Source organism: Sus scrofa, chromosome 1, assembly GCF_000003025.6.
Source record: "Sus scrofa isolate TJ Tabasco breed Duroc chromosome 1, Sscrofa11.1, whole genome shotgun sequence".
NCBI classification, from domain to species: domain Eukaryota; kingdom Metazoa; phylum Chordata; class Mammalia; order Artiodactyla; family Suidae; genus Sus; species Sus scrofa.
Window position 1 is genome coordinate 161,541,723 of NC_010443.5, and position 25,470 is coordinate 161,567,192.

Below are 25,470 nucleotides of genomic sequence, written 5' to 3' on the forward strand. Positions count from 1 at the left end.
GAGAAGGTCATCCTGGACAGCAAAACTCTCCCAGGCCTCCCAGTGCCACTTGCAGGCTGGTCTTTTCCCTGCAATTCAGTAGATGGATTCTGTATTTCCCCCCAAGCCCCCACACCTAGGCTTGGAAGCTCAAGACCTCATGACCATCTTTTACCCCATCTCCCTGATTTGCTATTATCAAGCCAGGGGCCAGAGATCCCAGAAGGTATTTGTGTGGCATCATTGAACATGACTGGGAGTGTCTAGTCTCCCAGGGGCAGAAGAAAACTCCTGGGGGGAAGGACAGGAGAGATGCAAAATGCTGACTTGCCCACGAAGGCGGAAAGTAAAGAAAACTCCATAGTTAATCAAATCGGCATTCTGTTCATTCCTCCCCAAAGCTGTAATTTGGAGTTGACATAAGCCTCAGAGAGAGATCTTTGTACAGTTTCTAATTTAGTGCTCTGTGCTGAACCCACAGGGCACAGCTTTGTCACAATGGCAGTTGGCCACCTCTGATCACGCGCAAGTGATAAGAACCTCCTGCAGCTCAGATTCAAAGATGGGTTTAGAGCCTCAGATAAGGATGAGATATCCTCTAGCTTGCATTGCCCTCTGGCCAGAGAGTGGCCAAGCAGGGCTTCATCCAGGAGGTCGTGGGGACAAATGGAAGTTGCTTCAAGAAATTGCACTGATACCTGCTGTGAGACACCAGTGTCCCAAGTGGATCCGCTGGGGGTGGCCCTGACCCTCAGAAACACAACCTCCATGGGATTTTACACCCACGAATTAGCTTCCTAGAAGGAAGAGACTAGAACTGCCACTTATCAAGCACTTAGTACCTTCTAGGTCCCGTGCCGGGCACCCCATTTACACTTCCTTGTGTGATCCTCCCGGTCCTAATGGTGAGTGTTATCAATGAGGAGGTGGACATTTGGAGCCTTGGGTCCCTACCAGTCTCAGCGATTCCTGACCTCTAGGAATGCAAAGATCATTCACATGTACAGTTCCTCTGGCTTCCCCTAGAATAAAGCCCTGAAATCCAAGAGACAAGGAAAGTGCCTTTTCTAGCCTTGTCTCAGAAGGTATACGCCATCACTGTTGTCATTTTCTGTTCATGAGAAGCAAGTCCCTAACTAAACACAGCCCACACTCGGGGGTAGAAAATGAGCCTCTGCCTTTTAAAGGGAGGAGTGTCCAAAAATTCGTGGACATATTTTAAAAAGATTTCCCAAACACCTGAGTTTGCCAGTGCCCTCTAAGCCAACTTTTTTGTCTTGATTCCCAAGATTGGGAGAGCTTTAAGAGCAAGGACCAAGTCTTCGTCTACATTGTTACCAAGCATAGGACCTGTCACAAAGTAGTTTCTCAAACTACTTGTATCTGAGACATACACTATTTAATAAATTTAAAGTCTGAAACCAGTAGATTTAAAATTTTTTGATAATGAGTCTAATATCTAGGCATACTGGGGCCAGTCCAGGTTCACCCACTAAGCAGCTGAGTGATCTCATGCAAGTTGATTTCACTATAAGGCCCCTGGGTTTAGGAGGAGCATCTCTGCAGTCCATCTGAGCTCTGACTGGCTTGAATAAAGGGGAATTAACAAGAGAAGGCTTTGCAGCCTCTGCAGACAACACGCACACACAGCATCCCCTGGGCAGAAGAGCCGCCACTGCTTCCTGACCCCAGTTCCTCTTCTCTCTGCAGATTGCCCTGCTCCCCAACAGCGCTGCCAACCTAGGCAAGTACATCACTGGCGACAAGGTGCTGGCCTCAAACGCCTACCTTCCAGGACCTCCTGGCCTGCCTGGTGGCCAGGGCCCTCCTGGTGAGTATGAAGAAAAGCATCAAAGGGTGATAAGGTCACCAGCTAAGGCCTGCCAAGAGCTCACAGTTAATGAAGGTAGGACAGAGTTCTTTAGCTTCCATGGGTAGGAGCAGAAGCTGGGGTCCAGGGAGCCCCACATCTGTGTGACAAGAGGGTCTTGGAAAATTAGGTCAAGCCTGAGAAAACCCTCATAGCTGATAGTAGTCAGGGAGAAAAAAAGCCCCTGACATGGGTTTGGATAAGATTCTCAAAGATCTTCTTAAGTTACAGAGAAACAAAAACTATTTTTAATATTAACATATATGAAAATAAGATGGTGGCATTCCTGTTGTGGCTCAGCAGGTTAAGAACCCGACTAGTGTCCATGAGGATGTGGGTTCAATCCCTGGCCTCCCTCAGTGGGTTAAGGATCCATTGTCGCCATGAACTGTGGTGCAAGTCACGGACGTGGCTCGGATCTGGATGTTTTGTGTTTTACTGCAAGTCCCTCTATAGCTAGATCAATAGTCTTTTTTCACACCAGTGAAGGAAATGATATTGGTCTTAGCAGACAATTCTAAGACGTGGACATCTTAGCCCTGGTTCTTGTTGCTTAGTAGTGCACTTGGTGTTGTGAATAACCTCTGGCATTCTGATGGGTGTGTCAGGACCCCTAGTGTGAAAGCAAATAGAATAAAACAATACTGGCCTGTCCTCAAGTAAATATGCAGGTGCTTCTTGCTGTGGAAGCTTAAAGAAGGGAGTGATAATTATAGCCTGTGGCTATTAGGGGACTTAGATTTGAGCTGGACATGGAAGTACATGATAGGTAGGGTTGGTCCAAGCAAGGAGGACATAGGTGGATTTCTGGTTGGAAGGTCAACACAAAGGCTCAAAATGCTTCCCAAGCAATTTTTTTTTTTTTTCTTCTCATATCTTCATATCCTGGTTTCCATCAAAACCCAGGTGGCCTGGGTCTCAGTCTGTATAGAGACCCAGAACTGGTCCAAGACTTTGGTTTATCTTCTTGCTCCTTCCATTGGCCTGTGGTACTCTGGGTCATGGTGGAGTTTTCTCTAGCAGATGCCACACATAGGCAGCCTCTTGCTGCTTCTAAGTAGACTTGGGTTTCTTCTTACAGACTGATTCCCAGAGCCATGGTCTTCATTCTTCTATAAGAGAATGCTCTTGCTCTGCTTCCCTGGAGAAAGTTCATCCCACACCAGTATATGTACTGCTCCCACAAGGACAAACTAGGAGCAGGGGAGCCATTGGCTCGCTATCTTCTTAATGAATGACTTGCTGGCTTTCCTTTCTAGTTCTACCATCTGGTTTCTAGCATGGATTGAGCTGTCCAGGGTCCTTGCTGAAGCATAGAGTGATGGAGGACTAGCTTGGGCAGTGGACTGTACCTTTGCTTTCTCCTCCAATCCTTTTTCCTTCTCTCATCTTCCTTCTAGCATTATAGTTTGTGGTGTTCTCCAATGAGATGTGTCAGGGAAGCTAGAGAGAGAATAACTTTTCTCTTACCCTTAATTAAAATTCCAGTACTGAAGTCTGTGTTGGATCAGACTAGAACACCAAACAGGAAGACACCTTAGGTTGGAATCCTTTGGCTTTGGTGCTGAGGAGTGGCTGCTGCTTTCTGCCCCCAGCTGTTACATATAAGGTGCTGACATGTGCACATCAAAGCCTCACATTTTGAAGGCACTTGACATAGTGATCTCTGAGGTTCACTGATGGTATAAATGAAGGTAAGATATTATCTCTGGCCTGACCTTGTACTATTAGAGGTAAAGTATGTAGTTACAGAAGGATCTGGTCTGCTTGCCAGATAAACTGTTTCAGGAACAGCATTGAGAGTAAGGGTTGTGAGACATACTTGGATGGAACATTGACTGCCTTTAATGTTGGCTTAATTATTTTGTGAGCTAGAAAAGACTTTCCCAAATGTGATGTCTGGAATCTTTTGTGCTTTGTTTTCTGGTGCCTGAAAGTCATGCCATCCTATCATAGCACTCTGTCAATGGTAGGAGGAGCTGTGTATGATCAAAAAATACTATGTGTGTTTGAAAGAGAGGAATCATTATAGCACTAAGGAGTAATTATAGCACAGCAATCAGCCTCTTCATTGAAGTCATTTGACATGAAACAGTTACTAAGCAGCCTTATACCTGGACTCTCTGAGAGGCTGACGACTAAGACAGCCTCTGCCCTCACAAAGTTGATGATACAATGTTGGTTAAAACACAATATCCTTCCCTATGCAAAAGAATGAAGTTAGACCCTTGCTTTATACCATATACAAAATGGATTAAAGCCCTAAATGTAAGATCTTACACTATAAAACTCCTAAGACGAGAAAACACAGGAGGAAACTTTCATGACATTGGATTTGGCAAGGATTTCTTGGATATGACACCAAAAGCACAGATGACAAAAGCAAAAATAGACCTGAAATTCCCTCACCTGTTCAGGCAGGCTGTCTCTTCCAGTAGCACCTTTAACACAGCTTTAAAATTATTTTAAAGTCCTTGGATGATAACCCTGACATCTGGGTTACCTCTGAGTCTGATTCTGTAGATTGCTCTATCTCTTGAATAGGGAGTTGTTTGATTTCATGGGGGACTTTTGGTGGTTTGGGTTTGGAGGGTTTTTTTAATGAGCCTCCAAATTTTGGACCAAATGCTAGATAGCATTTGGAGAGGAACAGTAGGGACAGAGGCACACAGTGGTCACTCCTGGAGATGGGTGTCCTCTTGTCAGGCTGCTAGCAAGGAGGAGTGGGTCAGTCTGATTAATGATGGATCTGGGTTTGGGTGAGTTGTCACTGTTCTCCTTCTAGTGTCCACAGTCTTCAAATGTTCAAATTCCTCCCGTGGTAGGACATGGTTACTATGTGCTGAGTGGGGGCCCAGGGTGCCAATGGGTTTTCTCTTTGGGTTTCAGCTTTCAGCAGCCCCTGCACACCTGGGCCACACAGGGCTCCTCTCTCCATGTTCTTGCCCTTCTCCAGTGGGAGACTGCTGGGACTTATGTTCCACGGTACCACTGTGGAGATGGGAGAATTTTCACTTCTCCTGGTCCAGCTATAGTCCTAAGCCTGACCTGTGCATCCAGGCCTTGGGGTACAAGCTCCCCAGCTGTGGCAGATCTTGAGCAGGAATGTTTCCTGCCCCTCCCCCAGTGATCGTGGCTGTCCCTCTGGGTCCTGGAGGCAGGTTTCCTGCCCCTCTTCAGAGGCTTGAGGCTTTTGCCCCAAAGAGTTGAAAGGAGGCAAGTTACATGATAAGACTTGTTCTAGAAATAATATTCACATCGAAGAGTGAAGAACAGGGAAGGGATGAACCAGACTGATGGCAAACAGAGGCACTAACTACGAGACAAGCGTTGAAGGAAGTAAAAGTAAGGGCTAGGAGTTCCCATCGTGGCGCAGTGGTTCACGAATCCGACTAGGAACCATGAGGTTTCGGGTTCGGTCCCTGCCCTTGCTCAGTGGGTTAACGATCTGGCGTTGCCGTGAGCTGTGGTGTAGGTTGCACACGCGGCTCGGATCCCGTGTTGCTGTGGCTCTGGCGTAGGCCAGTGGCTACAGCTCCAATTGGACCCCTAGCCTGGAAACCTCCATATGCCGAGGGAGCAGTCCAAGAAATGACAAAAAGACCAAAAAAAAAAAGTAAGGGCTAACAATTTTTTGTTTGTTTTTAGTGCCTCTGTGTATGCGCGCATATATCTAAAATCTTATTTAGGGAGTTCCCTGGTGGCCTAGTGGGCTAGGATCCAGGGTTATCATTGCCATAGCACAGATTCAATCCCTGTCCCAGGAGCCATATGCTATGGGCACAGGCAAAAAAAAAGAAAAAAGAAAAAAAAAAAAAAAAAAAACACTAATACAACTAAAATCTCATTTAATAGTCTCAACCATTCTCCAAGGTAGATTTCTATTAGTCTTGCTTTACAGATGAGGAACAAAGGTTCACAGAGGTCAAGCAATTTCTCCAAGATTCAGAGCTAGGCCCCCCTGAAGCTGAAACCTGTGCTGTCAGCCACTCTCCAGCTGGGTTGACCACCACCCTGCTATGATGGGGGACACGAAGGAGCAGCTGTGAGATGCTAAAGAGGGGAAATGCCTAGAACTGCTCCCTGATTGGGTGAGGAGTTTATAGGAACAGGGAAATCTATAGGAAGACTCAAGTTTCTGGCTTGAGTGGATAGGTGACTGGAGGTCCAAGAAAAGAGTAGAGGAGTCAGTGTTTGGTCCTGTTAAGTTTAAAGTTTAAAATGCCTGTGGGTGGAGTTGCCACTGGGGCTCAGCAGATTAAGAATCCGACTAGTATCCATGAGGACGTGGGTTCGATCCCTGGCCTTGCTCAGTGGGTTAAGGATCCAACATTGCCATGAGCTGTGGTGTAGGTCGCAGATGTGGCTTGGATCTGGTGTTGCTGTGGCTGGCAGCTGTAACTCCAATTAGTTCCTAGCCTGGGAACCTCCATATGCTGCGGGTGGGGGCCTTAAAAAGGAAAAAAAAAGTAAAATCAAGGTGTAATTCTATGTCACTTGCAGTTAGATCCTATTTAAAAAAAAAAAAAGAAAGAAATGCCTGTGGGACATCTCAGTGGAGAGGTCAGAAGGCAAAGGTCAGAGTCCAAAGGGAAATGGCCCGAAGGGGTCAGAGTCCAAAGGGAAATGGCCCGAAGGGGCCAGAGCCCTTGCCCTCCTCATAGGCTGGAGCGCTAACAAGGTGTTCTTTGATTGCAGGCTCACCAGGACCAAAGGGGAGTCCAGGCTTCCCGGGTATCCCAGGACCCCCGGGGCAGCCCGGCCCCCGGGGCTCAATGGGACCCATGGGACCGTCTCCTGATCTGTCCCACATTAAGCAAGGCCGGAGGGGCCCTGTGGTCAGTATCTCATCAGAGTCCACTTACTGTCCGCTTACTGGGAAAGTGTGTTCCTTGTGTTAAACTAGGTCCCTTTGCCTTGTAGGGCCCACCAGGTGCCCCAGGAAGAGACGGTTCTAAGGTGAGTTTTCTGAGTCATTCTTCCAAGTCTCAGGCTTCTTGGTTTCCACCTGCTGTGCAGCCATCAAGTAAAGCTTAGGCATGGTTTATTGTCTCCGTTTGGCGGGTGGCAGAGTTGAGAACACAGATAGACTTCTTGTCCCCAAATCTGGGAAGAAAATCTAAAAAGCAGTTTTCTTAAAATGGGAAACAAGTATCAATCATAACAAAAACAGCCACCAAAACCACTAAGAAAAAGTCCCTCTCTAAATGGAAAGCTTCCTTCTTGTCACAGTAGCATGTGTTTTTCTCATTAGCCAGTGTTCTCTGTGGGGCTGTTTTGTGTGCATTCCCATTTTTTTTTTTTTTTTTTTTGCTATGTTTAAGTCAGGAACAGAAATTCCATCCTGTGCAAGTGGGTGGTTTCACTTTGAGGGCTGTCTGCCATCTGCCTCATAAAGAGGTCAGGGCGAGTCACTTTAGAAAGCTCCTAATGGAGTTCCCATTGTAATGAACTCGTCTAGTATCCCTGAGGACTCAGGTTCAATCCTTGGCCCCGCTCACTGGGTTAACGCCAGATCCTACACCATGAGCTGTGGTGTAGGTCACAGAGGCAGATCAGATCCCACATGGCTGTGGCTGTGGCGTAGGCCGGCCACTGTAGCTCTGATTCAGCCCCTAGCCTGGGAACTTCCATATGCTGCAGGTTCAGCCCTAAAAAGAAAAAAAGAAAGCTCCTGAGTTACTCCTTCCACATGCTGCCTGGAAATACCAGCTTTCCTTTTCAGGTCTGGTTGGAAAATATATGACCTCAGGGAAATCAAAATGAGAGGTACTGGGAGTTCCCTTGTGGTGCAGTGGGTTAAGGATCCAGCATTGTCACGGCAGCGGCTCAGGTCACTACTGTGGCACAGACTCAGTCTCTAGCCCAGGAACTTCCACATGCCATGGTTGTGGCCAAAAAAAAAAAAAGGTACTTGATTCAAAAAGTCCTCTTCAAATCAGGGGTCCCAAGAGTCCAGCTTCAAGCCTACTTTTATTTCCCGTAGAAAATATTTGTTGTTTCATGCAGGGAGATGGTTGTGGTGGGTGTCTAATAGAAACTGGGGTGGTGGCGTCCATGCGGTCCAGAAAGATAACCCTGATCCTTCTGCTTTTAGGGGGAAAGAGGAGCACCTGGCCCCAGAGGGTCTCCAGTAAGTAGCACCACCTGTCCTGCTTCCCCAGTGGCAGTGTGCTCAGGGCTGCACATGGATGAGCCTGTAGGTCGGTCTTATTAGCAACAGCCAGCCCCTTCCAGCTGCTGCTCAGCCCATTCACAGAGAGCTCTGTGGTTAAAAGCATCACAGAAGCCTTCAGCAGCTGGTTGACAGTTATTTTGAAAGTTCAGTACCTGTTGTCATTTTTTTTCTTTAATCTTTATTTGGAATGTTTTAAGACTCACACTCCCCCCACCTCCAGGATGCCATGAATCTGTTTTCAGGGGTGTCTTACATCTGAAGGTACTTGAAAAGAAATCTGTGGGGTTAAGTCATAACTCTGAATGTTTCAGAATTTAGCCACCACTACAACCTTAGCAGGAGGACCCTCCCCTCCAGAAAGCACAGACACGCAGACTGCTCAGGACCACTGGCTGAGCCAAAGTTAGATGAATGTATGTATGGTGCCTGGGAAATTGAAAATGAAACTTAGTAGTACCCAAAAAACACAGAAGATTCAAGCATTGTTTGTGAAGAAGTCAGTGTCATTTCTTAAGAACAGCAAAGATCCTTGACCTTAGAGGTCTGGGGTCTAGGTGCCATCTCCACTTTTCACCTGTTAGCTCTCTGACCAGAACCCTGTCACTTAGCATCCATTCCTGGATGTCCATCCCCTCACCTGTGCAGTGCACATGGCATCTGATCTGTCACATGTCAGGTGAGTGTCCACTGATGTCACTGAGTGCTCTGCAGAGTTATATAAGTTACCGTCTCTAAGGTGGTAGCTGCCAAGCAGAGGTTGCAGAGCGTGATGACAATTTTACCACAGGTTATTAACAAGCCCAGAATGTGCTTGTTCACACATTATTTGACCATGCCCCGCATAGCACTTCATAGAAATTAAGGCTAAGTAAGTAATGTATGACAAAAACTTTCAGTCACTAGGAAAATTAGGAAGCCTTGATTGGACTTTTCCTGGTCAATGAGGAATGGTTGCCTTTACCATATACCATGAACTTCATTTTAAACTGCAGTTATAGGGAGTTCTCTTTGTGGCTCAGCAGTTAACCAACCCGACTAGGATCCATGAGGTTGTGGGTTCGATCCCTGACCTTGCTCAGTGGGTTAAGGATCTGCCGTGAGCTGTGATGTAGGTCGCAGATGCGGTTCGGATCTGGCGTTGCTGTGACTGTGGTGTAGGTCTGCAGCTGTAGCTCTGATTCAGCCCTTAGCCTGGGAACTTCCATATGCCACGGATGCAGCCCTAAAAAGTAAAAAATAAAAATAAAAAAATTGCAGTTATAGTCAAACATCCTTGTGGACATTTTAATAATTTCATTTAAAAAAAAATTGAAAACCTGTTAACGCTCCATGCCCTTTACATGCATCAATTCTTTAACCCCTCACTTAGGAGCCCTATGAAACCCTGCAAAGTTAGGACTACTATTATTCTGCCCATTTTATAGATGGGAAACCAAAGCCCAAATACAGTAAGTAACTTGCCCAAGACCACACAGCCAATAAGTGGCAGAGCCAAGGTTCAAACCCAGCAGAACCCCAACCTCTTACCCACTGCTCTCTGCCTTCTTAAGTGACTTTCAGGGTTCTTTGGGAAATCACCTGGGAGGGCTCTTCTCATATCCTTTCATTCTGTGGGATTTGGTAGAGCCCAGACCTAGGAGAAGTGAATGTGTCACCCCAGCTCGTCCAGGGGATGAAGGGGATAGAAGGCAAGGCTGCCGTGGTCCTTGTGTTTCCTCCACTTGGGACACCATGCTAAGTAGCTGCTGGCACGCAGCAGGACAGCAGACCACAGAGCCCTCGGAAGCCACACTTGGCAAAGGGTGGGGTCGGCGGTGGTCCAGCTTTGACTTCTCTCTCCCTCACAGGGACCCCCCGGCTCTTTTGACTTCCTCCTGCTCATGCTCGCGGACATCCGCAATGACATCACCGAGCTGCAGGAAAAGGTGTTCGGGCACCGGACTCACTCTTCCACAGAGGAGTTCCCTTTACCTCAGGAATTTTCCAGCTACCCAGAGACCTCAGACTTGGGCTCTGGAGACGACGACCCAAAAAGAACGGAGAGGAGGGACTCGGGAGCCTCCAGAGACTTTTATCCTTAGCACAGCCTTGACATCTTCTCACCCAAGAAACGGAAGAGTGTTTCCTTCTGCGGTTAAATCACCCGAAGAACAAAACAAAACAAAACACGGCTGGTGGCCCAGAAGAGATCAATTTTTATTTTCTTCTTTCTTTTCCTGCCTTCTCCCTGCTTCTTTTCTTCCAAATACTATTTTCAGAGTCCCCTGCTAGACATGCTGAAGACATGAGGGAGTAAATGGTTGACTTACACGCTTCCTACTGAGCATCTACGGTGGAACTTTTCTTTGACTTTCTTATTTTTCAGCGACTTCTGATTTCTGAATTGGGTACCCTCAGAGTGTCTTAAAATTTGGCAGACTATCAGAAACGGGAAGAGGGCAAGGTGAGTTCTAAGAAAATGTGAGTTTACTTATTTAAAAAATAGATGTGTCCAGAATAGACTATTAGCCCTCAGTATCAAAATTAACCCTTTTCAGTGAAAAGGGGAGACAACAATGTATATTTACCTTGGTGGATAACTCTTATTCCTTGTCAATCTAATAGATTTAAAACATTCTATTCTCTTATCAAACTTTCTTTCCTAATTTTGGTTAAAGAAAGGTGAGGAGGGGAGGGCATATTAGAGCCGATGGAGAAAATTATATTGACTGTCCCATAGGTTGCCACATATTAACATTCAGATGTGACTGTGAAGGGTTCATGCCATGCTCAGTTATAACTATCCTATTCAGAGAAGAAAGTTATTCTAGCTGTAAGAATACATCCTCTTTTCAAAACAGAGCAAATGAATGCATTGCCCTGGTTCACATTAGAACACTGGGCTCCTGGTCCTCTAGGACACTGTAAAGCTATTTGAATGAGTGGGCTTGCTTAGTAAATCACCGATTATTTGTTAAGTGAAAGTAACCGACCCTTAGGCAGAGGTACCAAATTCCCTGGCTGTGACTGGGTGCCCACAAGGTGCTCATAGGCCATGATCCAGGTTGAATCAGTGTACTGTGGAGCTCGGGGCTGGCAGGAGGTTGCTGGCTTGGGTTGTTGGCCGTGGGGCAAGTGAACCTTAAGCCGGGACCCCAATGAGCCTTCAGCAGATTTACTGTCGGTAGGAATTAGAAGTCCATGTTGGGGGCCAGCCAACCTTGCCAACATTGAGAATAATATAGAATTGAAAGATTGCTTGGATTGGGAGGGAGAAAACAACAGTTTTTCCTCATTTTGCAGAAATTTCCTTCCCATTCTTCTCATTTTTCGTAATTTTCCATAATTTAGTCCAAGTTCCAGTTCTTGCAATAATTTTCCTGGTTTTGCCAGAAATTTCCTTCCCATCTTCCCATTTTTCCTCAATTTTCCATAGTTTAGTCCCAGTTCCAATTTTTTGTTTTGTTTTGGGGGGTTTTTTTATTTTTATTTATTTTATTGCTTTTTAGGGCCATGCCTGAAGCTTATGGAAGTTCCCAGGCTAGGAGTCAACTTGGAGCTGCAGCTGCCGGACTATACCATAGCCACAGCACAGGATCCAGGCCTATACCACAGCTCACAGCAACACTGGATCCTTAACCCACGGAGTGGGACCAGGGACCAAACCTGCATCCTCATGGATGCCAGTTGGATTCATAACCACTGAGCCACAAAAGGAACTCCCCAGTTCCAATTTTTGCAACAGTTTTCCTCATTTACCGGAATTTTCCTTCCATTTCTCCTTAATTTTCCATTATTTGGTCAAAGTTCCAGTTCTTGCATGTCTCCTGATTTCCCTTCTTCAGCCAACATGGGAAGCAGTTGGGAAAGAAGGAGATTCCCAAACCTCCCTGGAGTCCGTGTTTGCTCTTAGATCTCTGGCCCCGGAGGGATGCATATTCCATAAAAGGCTTTTTCTAGATTCACAGATGCAGGAGCAGGAGTGCTCAAGGGACCAGAGGGGCCATCTGCACCTTTGTAATATTGTTGGGGAACCTCTTGATTTGAACAGATAGTTTACAGACTCCTTGAGGTCCTCTTTGTCGTTTGACACCCAGAATGCCGTTTCACTACCTGTTCAGGAGACCTTCGCCCTTCTATTGACTTTCATCAAGAACCATTGTCACACCTCCTTTTTGCTCATGATGGGCTTCCCATTTCCTATCCTGCAGTGCCCCCCTACATTTTTAGGTGGTTTGTGTTTTTTCATCTTTTTTTTAGCTTACATCATTTTACTCTCCTGGGAAACCTTGTTTAAAGAGAACCACTGTGGGTATTAATATGCTACTTTTCAGTCTTTCTTCAGAACAATAGGAAGGGCTTGTTAATTTGTAAATTTGCAAATTCCAAGTTTGTAAATTTGCAAATCCCAAGTGACAACAGCCTTCCTTCCCTTGTCCCCATCCTGTTAGAAACAAAGGGCTCCAGTCAGTGAGCTGGTGGCTCAGTTTTTTCACCAACACTTGACTCCACTATTTCTTACACAAAATCCCTAGTGACTCTCCACCAAAATGTTACAGCTGAACACAAACACAGCCTCACAAAGCCTAGGATCTTTCCTGCCCCCTTCAGCCTCTTCAGAATCTAATCTTCACAGCAGAAGTCCTTGCCAGCCACAGGTTCACAGAGATGGACTGAGAAGATGTTGATTCCCATCTGGAATATATTTAATGTTTGCATGCCTGTGGAACACAGTATTTAAAGTGTGTGGATGGATGAATACTAAAAGAAATTATGCACAGGCTGTATGAGAAACGATGAGGTTCGTCTTTGAGTTTTTCTCTGGTGAGGAATTTTATTACCTTTTTAACAATGAACTGTAGGTAGAAATACACTTTTATTCTGTTGTCAAGTACTCATAAAATGCAGCTAAACTGCATGTTTGGCCAAAGGCTAGACTAATATTAACAGAATGAATGGAAGGTGGTAATACATGGGATTTGTGAGATGATTCTGGATAATATTTTCTAGCAAAAAAACACAATAACCTATATTATCTCAATTTGCTGGATCAGGTCAACTTATACAATAATTTTCTATCCTCAGATTTTCAAAACTTGGATCACTACAGTAGGACTAAATAGGTACTCTATATGCCCAAATCAACTTCTTTGAAGATAAGACATCAGAAGGCAGTGTTGTTCCTAATGTATCTTAATTACTGATAGAAGGCCAAAGCTTCACTGTCTAAACAGGACTTCTCAAAGCCTGACAGAAAAGCCTTTGGGAACAAGGAGTGGTAAAAAAATTTGCTAGCCTAGCTAAGCCAATTCATGTTCCCTGGGAAAAAGGTCTTTGTACATCTCCTCAGTTCTTTCTCAGAAATGTTGACCTTTTGCTCCCCGAGAACTAGAACCTAGAATAAGGGCTTAACAGATTGCTTCTGCTGGTGGAAAGCAAGGGAAATAAAACTCTCCTGTTCAAAACAGTGCAAGGGGAGGGGGATACATTTTAGTTGGAGAAAATCCCTCCTCCCTTCCCAGTTCCAGAGAGAGAAATTAGAAGCTTTCCCATGCCAGAGCCAATGGGGGTTCGGAGGGAGTGCTATCTGTTCGCTCCTTCTTTATTTATTCTAACACCTGCCACAGAATGAATTGGCCAACTAAAGCCATTTCTACCATATAAACTCAGGTTCACAGTCAGGTAGGAATTCCTGTCTTGGTGCAACGGAAACGAATCTGACTAGGAACCGTGAGGTTGAGGGCTTGATCCCTGGCCTTGCTCAGTGGGTTAAGGATCTGGCCCAGTGTTGCCATGAGCTGTCATGTAGGTCACAGACACAGCTTGGATCTGATGTTGCTGTGGCTGTGGTGTAGGCTGGCAGCTGTAGCTCCGATTGGACCCTTGGCCTAGGAACATCCATATGCTGCAGGTACGTCCCTAAAAAGCAAACAAAACAAAACACATAGTCAATCAGGTAAATAACAAATGCACATTGGTGTACCAGGGGCGGGGCAAGGGGGGGGGGGTTGGGGATTACCCCACCAGATACCGGGTGAAGTGTACCTTGGTCCTGGCCATGCTCCCTTTCCTGTTCATACTACCAGCCTTGTGAGGCCTGTTTCCAAGCCTGCAGAGGAAGACATTCTTGGTGACTAGGGGCCAAGCACCTCCTTGGATTAATAGCCCATTCCTCCTCACCCTTTGGGTGTCACTCCCTCTCCCTCTCTGCCCCCACTCCAGCCTGTCACAGAGAGAGCAGCCGCACTGTGTAACCTTAACATCTTTCAGATAATCTTTCCTGAAAAGGAAATTTATTTGAAGGAATCCAAGCCAAACCAATAGAATAAAGCCATCTAAAGTTATTAATAATTCAGGGAAATGGATGAAAATTTTCCTGGCACAGCCAGCATGTAGGTTTCACAACAAATCAAAAGACAATTTTCCATTAGATGCTAAAAAAAAAAAAAAAAAAAAAAAAAAAAACATGACCATAATTATTAAAACATAAAATCTTGGACCTCACATGCTCCTGCAATAAATATTACTGATTACTGTTTTAGGGAAATTATAGAAAAAAGACCTTTTAGACATCCCCCAGGGACCTCAGCATTTGTTGTAAGACTCCCCCCCCCCAAAAGGAAGCACGTGGGGAATTCATGTGTGTTGTGACTCTGTTGTTATTCCTTTTGACCAGCCATATACTTCAGTAGCTGTGTTCATTATTTACAGCAGGCCCGTATAACAGCTGAGCTACTATTCAGTTATGGATGTGATATTATGAAGTATTTTGATAAGATTATATATATGCTTAATAACAAAGTTATTTTTCTTATGTGGTTGTGCTGTGTTTTGTCCTGATGCCCAGTCCTGAAGGAGCAGGCTTTTCAGAAGAAGAGTTCAAGGTGATGGAGAGAGCCATTTCTCTTGGGAGCAGGAACATGCATGCTGGGTAGGCCACCTCCTGGGGGGCTGAGTGGCAGTCCCAACACTGACATCTGAGTCAAGGTCTAAGGGCCCAGGTTCCACTGAATCTAGTCTCAGAGGCCATCATCCTCAGCTAGGGGTTCCTCTAGGGCCCCCCAGAGTGGGGTTTTCAAGCCAAGAACTCTCTGGGGATCACAGGAGATGCCTTAAGGGGAGGCTTGTGAGAGGCACCACAAGCAACTCAACCTTCAATTGGTTTTGGATTAGAATTCCACCTAAGGTTTCCTTCAGAGGGGAAAAAAAAAAGTTAACTACCTAAAAAGAAGTTAAAAAGAGTTGAGGGAGGGAGTTCCTGCTGTGGTGCAATGGGACTGGGGACATCTCTGCAGCGCCAGGACGCAGCTTCAATCCCCAGCCGGGCATAGTGGGTTGAAGGATCCAGTGTTGTCACAGTTGCGCGTAGGTCACAACTGCAACTGGGGATCTGACCCCTGTCCTGGGAACTCCCTATGCTTCAGGGCAGCCAAAAAGGGGGGAAAGGGGGGTGGGGAGAAAGCCCCATGAGTTGGTAGCTGAAGTTTCTTCTATGTGAAGATAAGAGGAAGGGAATTTTCATCAATTGGGCCCCACTGGAGGCAGAGTTATATAATACAGAGGGAGGTTACCTTGAAGAAATGTGTAGCACTCTAGCAGGATGCTTTTAGCATCCCAAAGTTAACCTGTATTTATACGTCTCACTTTCCTTTAGCAAATATTTATCATATAATGCTTGTTGTCAGCTGTACAGTACATCACGCACTGCAGACCCAGGGGAGCAAAACATCATAATCCCCATCCTCCTGGGGATTTTTTGGCAAAACAGATATGGATCCTTCCAGGCAAATTAATTACATAAACATGCAGTTACAAGCTGTGATAAGAGCTGTGAATGAAAAGTGTTGCAGGAGCCAGTAGGAACCACCCTTCACTCCCAGTGCCCTTCTTCCCGAAGTCACATGCACACAGCACCCAACAGCATCACCCCAGAGCCGCACAAGATCTCTGCCCCTCACAGAGGAAAGCCTCATGAATCCTCTGGAGGAAACAGCAGTCAACGGAAATCTGCAAGACTCCTCCATATGTGATGGTTTCAGCCTTCTTAATTTAGAAAACAACTTCGCGAACCAGAAGCCAGGTGACGGCTGGTGGACATCCCTTTTGTGCAGTTGGCTGGTAACCTCATGTGCTCCAGTCTCAATTCCCAGCAGAATGTGAGGCTCACTGCCTCCCAGCCAGGACCCCAACGTTTTGAAAAGGCTTGCCATGCTTTGGGACTGCTCCCATCCCATGAGCAGCAGACTTCACCAGCTGTTCACATTTAGATATGAGGGTATCAGGTGGCCAGGTGGGAACATGCACTCAGTGGCTGGGGCTCCACTTAAAAAAGTGACCCAGCAAGGGTAGGTGGGGGCAGCTGCAGGCAAGCTGCACAGGTCTGGGGAGCCAGTTAAGATGGGAGGAAAAGCAGTGTGTTCCTTTCCTGGGGCTGCCAAAGCAAAGTACCATAACTGGGAGCTTAAACAACAGCAATATAGTTTCCTACAGTTCTGGAAAGCCAGTGGGTGTCAGTAGGGTGGGTATCTTCCAGAGGCTCCGAGAGAGAAGCCACCACATGCCTCTCTCTGGTGTCTGGTGGTCCCTGGACCATCCCAGGATGTTACCTGCCTCTGATGTTGCATGCTTTTCTACCTCGATGTCTTTGTGTCCCTGTCCCTTCATGTGGTGTGTGTTCTGTGTTCTACACATTTTCTTAGACAATACTTATTGGGGGAGTTCCCATTGTAGCTCATCAGTGACGAGCCCAACTAGTATCCATGAGGACACAGGTTTGATCCCCGGCCTCACTCAATGGGTTAAGGATCTGGCATTGCGGTGAGCAGTAGTGTAGGTTGCAGACATGGCTCAGATCTGGCATTGCTGTGGTGTAGGCCAGCAGCTTCAGCTCCAATTCGAGCCCTAGCCTGGGAACTTCCATGTGCCATGGGTGTGGCCCTAAAAAGACAAAAAGAAGACACAACTTATTGAATGGGGGCCTACGCTAATCCAGTATGACCTTTTCTCAGTTATATCTGCAAAGACCCTATTTCCCAATAAGGTCACATTGAGAGGTTCTAGGTAGACATGAATTTGGGGAGGACACTATTCAACCCAATACAAGCAGAAACTTTCCCCTGTCCATTGGCTCTCATCACCCTGCTTATTTCCTTGAATAGTATTTTTTCCTAATCTAAAATTCTTACTGGCTCCCTTCATTCAAAGAGAGTTTACTGAAGGCCAAGGATAGAGCAGTGATAGCACAAAGTCCCTGTTGTCATGGAGTTTACCATTTGCTCGAGAAAGACAAACAGATATGTGTTAGGCTTCTCCAGAGAAACAGAACCAATAGGATATATATGTGTGGATGAATGGATGTACACATAGAAAAAGAGATTTAAAGGACTGGCTCATGTAATTGTAGAGGCTGGCAAGTCGAAAAACTGTAGGGTAGGCTGGAGACCCAGGGAAGAGTTGATGTCACAGTTTGACTCCAAAGGCAGACTGCTGGCAGAATCCCTTCTTCAGGGTTAGTGTTTTGTACTAAAGCCTTCAACTGGTTTGATGGGGCCCACCCACATGACATACGGCAGTCTGCTTGATGCAAAGTCTACTGATTTTAATTTTTTTGGCCGCACGCATGGCACGTAGAAGGTCCCAGGCCAGGGATCAAACCTGCGCCACAGCAGCAACCCAAGCCACTGCAGTGACAATACTGGATCCTCAACCTGCTGCACAAGAGAACTCCAAAGTCTATTGATTTAAATGCTCATCTCAGAGTTCCTGTCATGGCCCAGTGGGTTAAGAACCTGACTAGTATCCATGAGGATATGGGTTCCATCCTAGCCTCGCTCGTGGGTTAAATGATCTGGTGTTGCTGTGAGCTTCAGTGTAGGTCGCAGACATGGCTCAAACCTGGCATTGCTGTGACTTTGGTGTAAGCCTGCAGCTGCAGCTCTGATTTAACCCCTAAGCCTGGGAACTTCCATATGCCACAGGTACAGTCATAGAAAAAAAAAAAAAAAGAAAAGAAAAAAAAAAAAAAAAGCCTTCACAGAAACATTTAGAATCATATTTGACCAATTATCTGGGGCCTGGTACCAAATCTAGGCCTAGCCAAATTGACACATAAAATAGAACATTACAATGTGTATCAGTGTTAAAAAGAGCCTTGAGGGGAAATAAAATGGCAGAAGGGTAGAGTGATGTGGGTGGGAGTAGCTATTTTAGGTGGGGTCTTCTGGAAAGACCTCAGCAACAAAGGGGTTGTAAGCAGAGAGCTGAATGGAGGGAGAGGTAAGCACACAGAGGTGTGAGCAAGACCCTGAGGAGGCCATGCTTGGTGTGATCAAAACAAGGGATCATCATGGCTGAGACAGAGGAAGCCAGGCACGAATGGCAGGAAATGCCTTGGGGAGGCAGCTGGAGCCCAGGTAGAGGTTTAAGGGCCTCTGTTAGGACTTCACATTTCCTTCTGGACCCACAGAGGGGTTTTGAAGGGGTAAGGGCGGAAGCAGAGAAACCCACTGGGAGACTACTGAGGCAAAGTCTGTAATTCTCAACTGTCTCCCTTCGTGAGAGTTTACGCACCAATGCCTGCTCTGGGCTTTGGGCAGGAGAGAATCGGGTTAATTTAGGACACTGACAGAGGGAGTCAGGAATGCACATGTGGCTATTATATTTCAATTATTTAATCCCTTGCGCCTGCTACTTTGTTAAATATGGTTTCCCTGGGAAAGGGCACATCTTAAGATACCATCAAATAAAACACACCTCTCTGTGAACATTTTATAAGGAACCAGGTCGCAAGCCAGCTGAAGGGAAAAGAGAATTCCTGGAGGGAGGGTGGAGACCACCGTGGAGGGGTGGAAGAGGTAAACACACGCTTTGTAAAGCAGGTGGCTACTATTTGGGAGCCTGGTTCCCAGAGACGGGACAGAAACGAAGTCCACGCAGCCCGACCACTCAGCTGAGCTGGATTCGTGCCTGTTCCCACATGGTGCAATGCCCTCTCCAGTATCCCCAGGCGAGTCAGGGACTCCGGATTCTCATCCGTTTCTGGCCAGGTGACAGCTTATGTTTTGAATACTAACTTCTCCAGTTTGTTTTCTGTGGCTTTTTATCCCCTTCTGCCTCTAACATCACTGCCAGCCACACTGGGAGTGAACGCTGGATGGGGAAATGAGTAAGCCAGAAGGAAAGTTGTATCTATGGAGTCATGTTTTGTTTTATAAATAGTCCTTATGATATATGAGGATGGAACTAGTTCCAAAGTCAAGTTCTGTTGGTTTTGTCTTTTTTTAACTGTGACCCAGGGGGGTTCTTGCTCTCTGCTTTGCCTCTCCCTCCCACCCCCACAGAAACACAGTAAATGTGCTGGATCTGCCCGGAGTCAGCTCAGAGATGGCCATGGACCTCTTTAGCCCCAGAATTCTGGAGCTCATGCCCAGCATCTTGCTGGGCTGCCATCATGCCGTGTAATTGAAAGACCATGTCATGTGGAATACTCTTCCCCTGTGTCAATGGGGTCATTTATGTACAATTCAGAAATAGTCTCTGCCAAAACCAGCAGAACCATATATGTGCCTGGTGAGAGCCATGTGCGGGTAATTTGCCTTCAGGAAAGTCTGGAGAAGAGAAAGGTGCTACAAATTGAATTAGGCTCAGATTGTTCAGAAAGGAAATAACAGCTGGAAAACATTTCAAACAGATTCCTGCGAGGAGCCTTCCAAGGCCAGCCGCCAAGTACATTTTTCTTTCCGGGCTTATTTTATGGCGCTGTTGGCTGGTGCAGACCACACCACCAGCCAGATTGACACATCCTTATATATAAATACAGAGCAGAGGATGAGAGCCTTTGGCCTGATGGGATTTGATTGGGGGTGTTCCAAATAAATGCAAGTAGCCGCAGGTAATTGGCTTTCCCAGCTACAGGGACATCCTTCTACAAGGATCAAATCCGAGGTCAGAAGGGGGGCGCTTCCTCTGCGCGAGTCTCTGTGGAAGCATCAACCCTCGCTTTGTCGCACCTGGGTCTTCCTCTGCCTGAGATAAAAATTTCAAGCACAACGGCTGTACTTCCTCTGCTTGGTTCTCTGAGGACTGGCCTTGAGATTCACTCAGGGGCCTGTCTATGGTCAGATGGGACTAGAAGGCTACAGCTATGTTGCTCCCCCTCAGAGAGGTATGTGGGTGCTCCTCCCTCAGGCAGTTGAGTTTCTTGCCTGTTGCTTGATTCCCAAAGTCCCCAGTGAGGCCAAGGAATCCGGTTACTCTTGTGAGGGGTGTGATGCCCCCCAGGTTCCTCAGGGCGAAGGGGGTGGTGGTCAGGATCCTGGAGCCATGGAAGGGACCCCAGAGGTGTGAAGGACCACCCCTTGGAGGGCATGGGGATTCTGCAACCGACAACCCAAACTGGAAAGCCTCCCCACTGCCCCCTCGACACCCCCCCTCCCTGCCCCCGCGCGGCCGCCGCCCTGAACCTGAAATTCTCACCACTCACTTCCCTTCTTTGGGACCATTCACTCTGGTGACTGCTTTTAGGAGCTGTTTATCCATTAACCAGCAGGTACGTGGATAAGTCAGTCACCTTACTGTATATTAAGACCCAAAGAGAAAGCAGTTTTGAGGGAATTTGTGAAGTATAATGAGAGAAACACAGGACTAGTCTCAGAGCTAAACTAGCACGGCTCATTCCAGGGAAGGAGGGCGGATTGTAAGAAAAGCCGAGGCAGCAGCCTGGGAGCTTTATTCTCCCAAATGCACCTCTCTTCCAGTTCAATGAATGTTCCCTCCACTACCCATCACTGTGAAATGGGGGCGTTCTGAGTCACTTCTGTTATTAGTCAGGTGACTCCCATGTCATACGAGGGGAACACAAAGGAATGAGTTCAGCCTCACCTGCAACAATTTGGATCAGGGCTGCATCCAGGTCAGGATTATATGCCCGGGGCTTCTCCACCTTCTACCCCTTGCTGGCTTCAAAGACAAGGTCCATGTTTTCTCCCAAATGGAATCTAGAGGCTCTGTGGGGAGGTAGTTGGGCAAATCTGTCTCCTCCTCTTCATCATAAACTTTTTGAGGACAGGAATTGACCATCTTCATAGCTTCCAGGAACCTAGAACATTACCTGATGTATGCACGTTAAGAGTTCAAAAAAATATTAGCAGGAAGCAACCACAGTTAAGAGCGGACCCCAGTTACTTCCATTCATTCAACTATTCAACAAATTAACTGCCCCCTATGTGACATGCACTGTGGTGAGCACTGGGTTTATAATAAATATCAAGACCACCTCTGGTCCCTGTCTTTCTGGGATTGTACAGGCTAGTGAATGAAGTCCCAGGCCTGTATGGATACATACGGAAGGCCCAACACCTTTTCAATTTTTGTACAGGATTTTCCCAAGGATCTTTATTTTACAACTCCAAACTGGATTCCTCATTCTCAACACCACCTGCTCTGACTTTCACCCATTTTAAGGGAAAGCAACCACCTGGTCACACTGGCCAACAAGATAAGCCTGTTACATGCTTCTCCTGCTCTAAGTGTGTATTTACAGATGAGTTTAGCAAGCTGTGAAGCCTGCTCAGGACATGGAATTTTCTGAACCAAAACCATGTCTTGACCTTGCACCGAGGACAAAATGCACAAGGAACCCCCACATCCTAGAGATCATCTTAAAACAGGCAGCAGCCACCTGTGGAAATCAGCAAATTCTCAGACCCAATTAGGAGATCCTCCAAAACTCTGCCTCAGGTCTGGAATGGACAGCATCCAGCAACTCACCTTTACCCCCAGAACGGGTGAGCTGGATTCTGAAAAGGGGACCGACCAGAGCTCTCCTACTTTATCTAGCTGTGGCATTGAGAAGCTTTGAGTGGCTGCTTGCTCTCAAACTTGCTTTTCTTCCAAGAGGTTCTAATCTTGGAGGGGAGGTGGTTAAATGCGACAACTTATGTGTTTGCATATGTGCTCTTGGGGAATCTGCTTTCCCCAGTCGCAGCATTTGTAAGAAGGGACTCCAACACTTGTCGGCGCCTATGAGGGCATCTCAGAACACCTTACGCACACCTAGTAAGGGAAGGAAAATGAGAAAGGGAGACATTAGCCCCATGGCTCCCAGATGTAAGTAGGCATTAGAATCACCTGGGGAGCTTGTTAAACCAGACTGCTTGATTCCCACACCCAGAGCTTGTGACTGAGTAGGTCAAAGATTTGCATCTCTACAAGTTCTGAGTCACGCTTTCAGAACCCCTGCTGGAGACTACAAATAGAAGTAATATTTAGGTGGATCCTTTCCATTCTGGTCTTCTCTTTGACCAGAGGAAGTGTAACTAGACAGAAATAACTAACACGTGTCAAGATACTCTACGCAAAAGTAGAACCGAAGAGGAGGAGAGGGCTCAATGGGAAACGAATCCCTCCAAGTGCTTTCCACTTTTAAAAGCAGTGAGAGTGGGAGGAAAATGGTCCTTATGGTAGAGGACTATTGACTGAAACTGCCCAGCTTGTCCAGGCATGATAATAGCCACTTGCATGAGCTGACTTACGGCAGGAGGCCCTGATAAGGAACATGGTGCTGCCAATGTTGTCATATGCTGTCACTTACAGGTGGAATCTAAAAGAAGGACACAATGAACTTCTTTGCAGAACAGACTGAAAAACTTATGGTTTCCAAAAATGACAGGTTGGGGGTGGGGGGATGGGCAGGGGTTTGGGATGGAAATGCTATAAAATTTGGTTGTGATGATCATACAATGATAAAGGTACTAAAATTCATCAAGTTAAAAAAAAGGGGGGGGAACACTGTGCTGCCCTGAAGACTAACCAGGAGACGATTTGGGAGGAGGCAACAAGAGGAAGGAGACAACCAACCCCCCAGGATCCTTGGCACTGAAATCCATCTTGGCTGAGAGGTGCACAAGCCACCAGGAAGGACTATGAGGCAGACCAAATACAGGCTAAGCAAGATGATTGGTCAGAGACAACCTGGAACCTAACCCCACTCCCATAAAGCTGGAGACTGTGAGGTACGTGGCAGAGCAATTCTCCTGGGTTCCCTCGCCCTGCTACTCTCCACCTGGGTGCCCCTTCCCAATACAGTCTCTTGCCTTGTCAGCCGGTGTGTCTCCTCAGGCAATTCATTTACAAGTGTTAGACAACAGCCCATTCTTGGGCCCTGGAAGGGGTCCCCCTTCCTGCAACACTTTCATAGAAACTCTGCAGAGACAGGCCCCCAGGGACAAAGGCTGTTCTGGTGAAGGTGAGGCATTGAGGTTGGGAGGGAAGGAGGAGTTTGGGTACAGTTTGGCTATGCTATTGTGAAAGAGGTGGGTGGGAAAGAACAAATCTTTTTTTTTTTTTTTTTAATAGGGTTATTATGAAACTATGTTCTGGCAGGAGCAAACGCAGATCCTCCCTGGAATATACACTCCTTAGAAGATTAGCACAGGTATCAAGGCTTTATAAGCACCACACTACTTAAGTAGAGTTGATTGCTGTAGTCAGATCTGATGTGTGAGTACACAGTCTTCATTCTGAAGCCCTACAGTTTTCTGGTGGGATAAAGAGTTACTTGGAGGAGGACTTCAAATGCTTAAAAAAGAAATGTGTCAGAGCAAAGAAAACTAATTAGGAAAGTTCCAGATTTATACTAGCATCTCACCAGTTCAGGCAGGAGGGACAGCCCGCTAAATATTTTCTTTTTCTAAGCGGAATTCCTCCTGGGATTATGTTTTGTATAGTTTTCTTGCCTCTCCTATCTTGTGCTATTTTAGGATGAGGAGTATTGGGGAGATTTATTCAAAAATGTTGGTAACATTAAAATAATCATTTGAAATTATTTCCAAGGGGAAGTCATGTAGAACTTCTCTATTCATTGTACACCAAAAGGAGTTCCCATTTCCAGGAATATTTTTGAGTAGATAGTCTGACAAATGACTTCTTTCGTGAACCTTAACATGATGGATAAAATTGTTAGAACATTTTTTTAAATGCCTGGTTGACCTGGTGGGAAACAAAATTATTTGGAGGTCAAAAAAATGACAAACCCAGAGAGGCAAGTAGCAATTTGAGTTGGCATTTACTCCCCAGAGTGTCTGCAGTCCCTGGTCACCTGGAAAGTACCCTCCCCTTTTGGGGGGGATTTTACCCTATACTTTTTTTATTGCTTTAAAGTTTTATTGAAGTATAGGTGATTGACAGTGTTATGATCACTTCCGCTCTACAACAGATTCAGTTAGACATATACACACGCCTGTTCTCTTTCAGATTCTTTTCCTACATAGATTATCACAGAGTATTCAGTAGAACTCTGTGCAATACAGCAGGTCCCCATGGGCCCACTCATTCCATATTCCTCAGTGTGTGCATATGCAATCCCAAACCCCCAGTCCATCCCTCCCTGCTCCATCTGTCCATTTTACTGGCTCGTGCACATGTGTGCTGAAAACAAAGTCTGGAGCAAAACAGGGGAGTTATGGTTTTGTGCACCCCCCGCCCCAATTCATATGATGATGTCCTAACCTCAGCCACACCAGAATGTAACCTTATTTGGAACTAGAGTCATTGTAGATGTAATTAGTTAAGTTTTAAGATGATCGTTATTGAGGTGCACCCTACTCCAGTACAACTGGCATCCTCATAAAAAGGGGACATTTGGACACAGACATGCACACAAGGGAGAACGCCATCTAAAGATGAAGGCCGAGGTCCGGGTGGTGCCCCTACAAGCCAAGGAATGCCAAAGATTGCCAGCAAAGCACTGGAACTTAGGGGAGAGGCATGGAACAGATTCTCCATCACAGCCCTCCGAAGGAACCAACCCTGTGATGCCTCGATTTCAGACTTTTAGCCTCCAGGATTGTGAGAGAACAAAATTTCTGCCATTTAAGCCATCCAGTCTATTGTATTTGTTCTGGCAGCCCTAGCAAACTCATACAAGGTGGCAGGGGGATGGGAGGCAGGGAGAGTAGGGGGGAGGGAGGACCCCCACCTTAAGCCTGGGCACACACAGTATGACATGCTCAGTAGGCAGATGAGGGGGAGAACACACCCACAGGGGAACCATCGAGGATGTAGGTATCACAAGCCTGATTTCAAACTATGCTGTGATGTGAAATGCTGAGATGAAAGTTTTGTTTAAAATGATCCCAGGTGGAGAGTGTTCCCCGGCACCTGGCAGAAGCAAACACATTTCCCTCTGGATTGAACATACTTTTAACTCAGATATCAAAGAAAAATCCCACGGTTAACTTTCCAAGAAGCATGAGCTTCTGGTCAAAAATCAAAAAACACACCAACAAGAGTGAGGGGTGATGGAAACAATGAAGAGCTGAAAGAGAGAACCACAGAGAACAGATAGGGAAACCTTAGGTGCAAAATATGACTTAAGGAAAAAAAGCACTGAAATGATAAAGAGGAACAGGAAACTATCAAAAAATTTGATCCGGGAGATTTGAACAAGAATCCCAAAAGTTGTGTA

The 25,470-nt window shown here is 46.2% G+C and overlaps 1 protein-coding gene and 1 long non-coding RNA gene across 6 annotated transcripts in view; one reads left to right on the forward strand and one right to left on the reverse strand.

Annotated features, from left to right (window-relative positions):
* Positions 1–14,817, forward strand: part of CCBE1 (collagen and calcium binding EGF domains 1) — a 235,913-nt gene extending 221,096 nt beyond the window's left edge. For all 5 annotated transcript variants that reach the window (XM_021099901.1, XM_021099895.1, XM_005659840.3 and 2 more), the window contains 5 exons: positions 1,690–1,810; positions 6,548–6,687; positions 6,773–6,808; positions 7,947–7,982; positions 9,875–14,817. In XM_021099901.1, the coding sequence (XP_020955560.1) occupies positions 1,690–1,810; positions 6,548–6,687; positions 6,773–6,808; positions 7,947–7,982; positions 9,875–10,108 (567 nt within the window). In that variant the 3' untranslated portion in view covers positions 10,109–14,817. The remainder of the gene's footprint in view (positions 1–1,689; positions 1,811–6,547; positions 6,688–6,772; positions 6,809–7,946; positions 7,983–9,874) is intronic.
* LOC106509065 overlaps positions 6,641–25,470 on the reverse strand; it is a 58,654-nt gene continuing 39,824 nt past the window's right edge. Inside the window, exon 3 of the long non-coding RNA XR_001306290.2 lies at positions 6,641–6,968. This is a non-coding gene — a long non-coding RNA (uncharacterized LOC106509065). The remainder of the gene's footprint in view (positions 6,969–25,470) is intronic.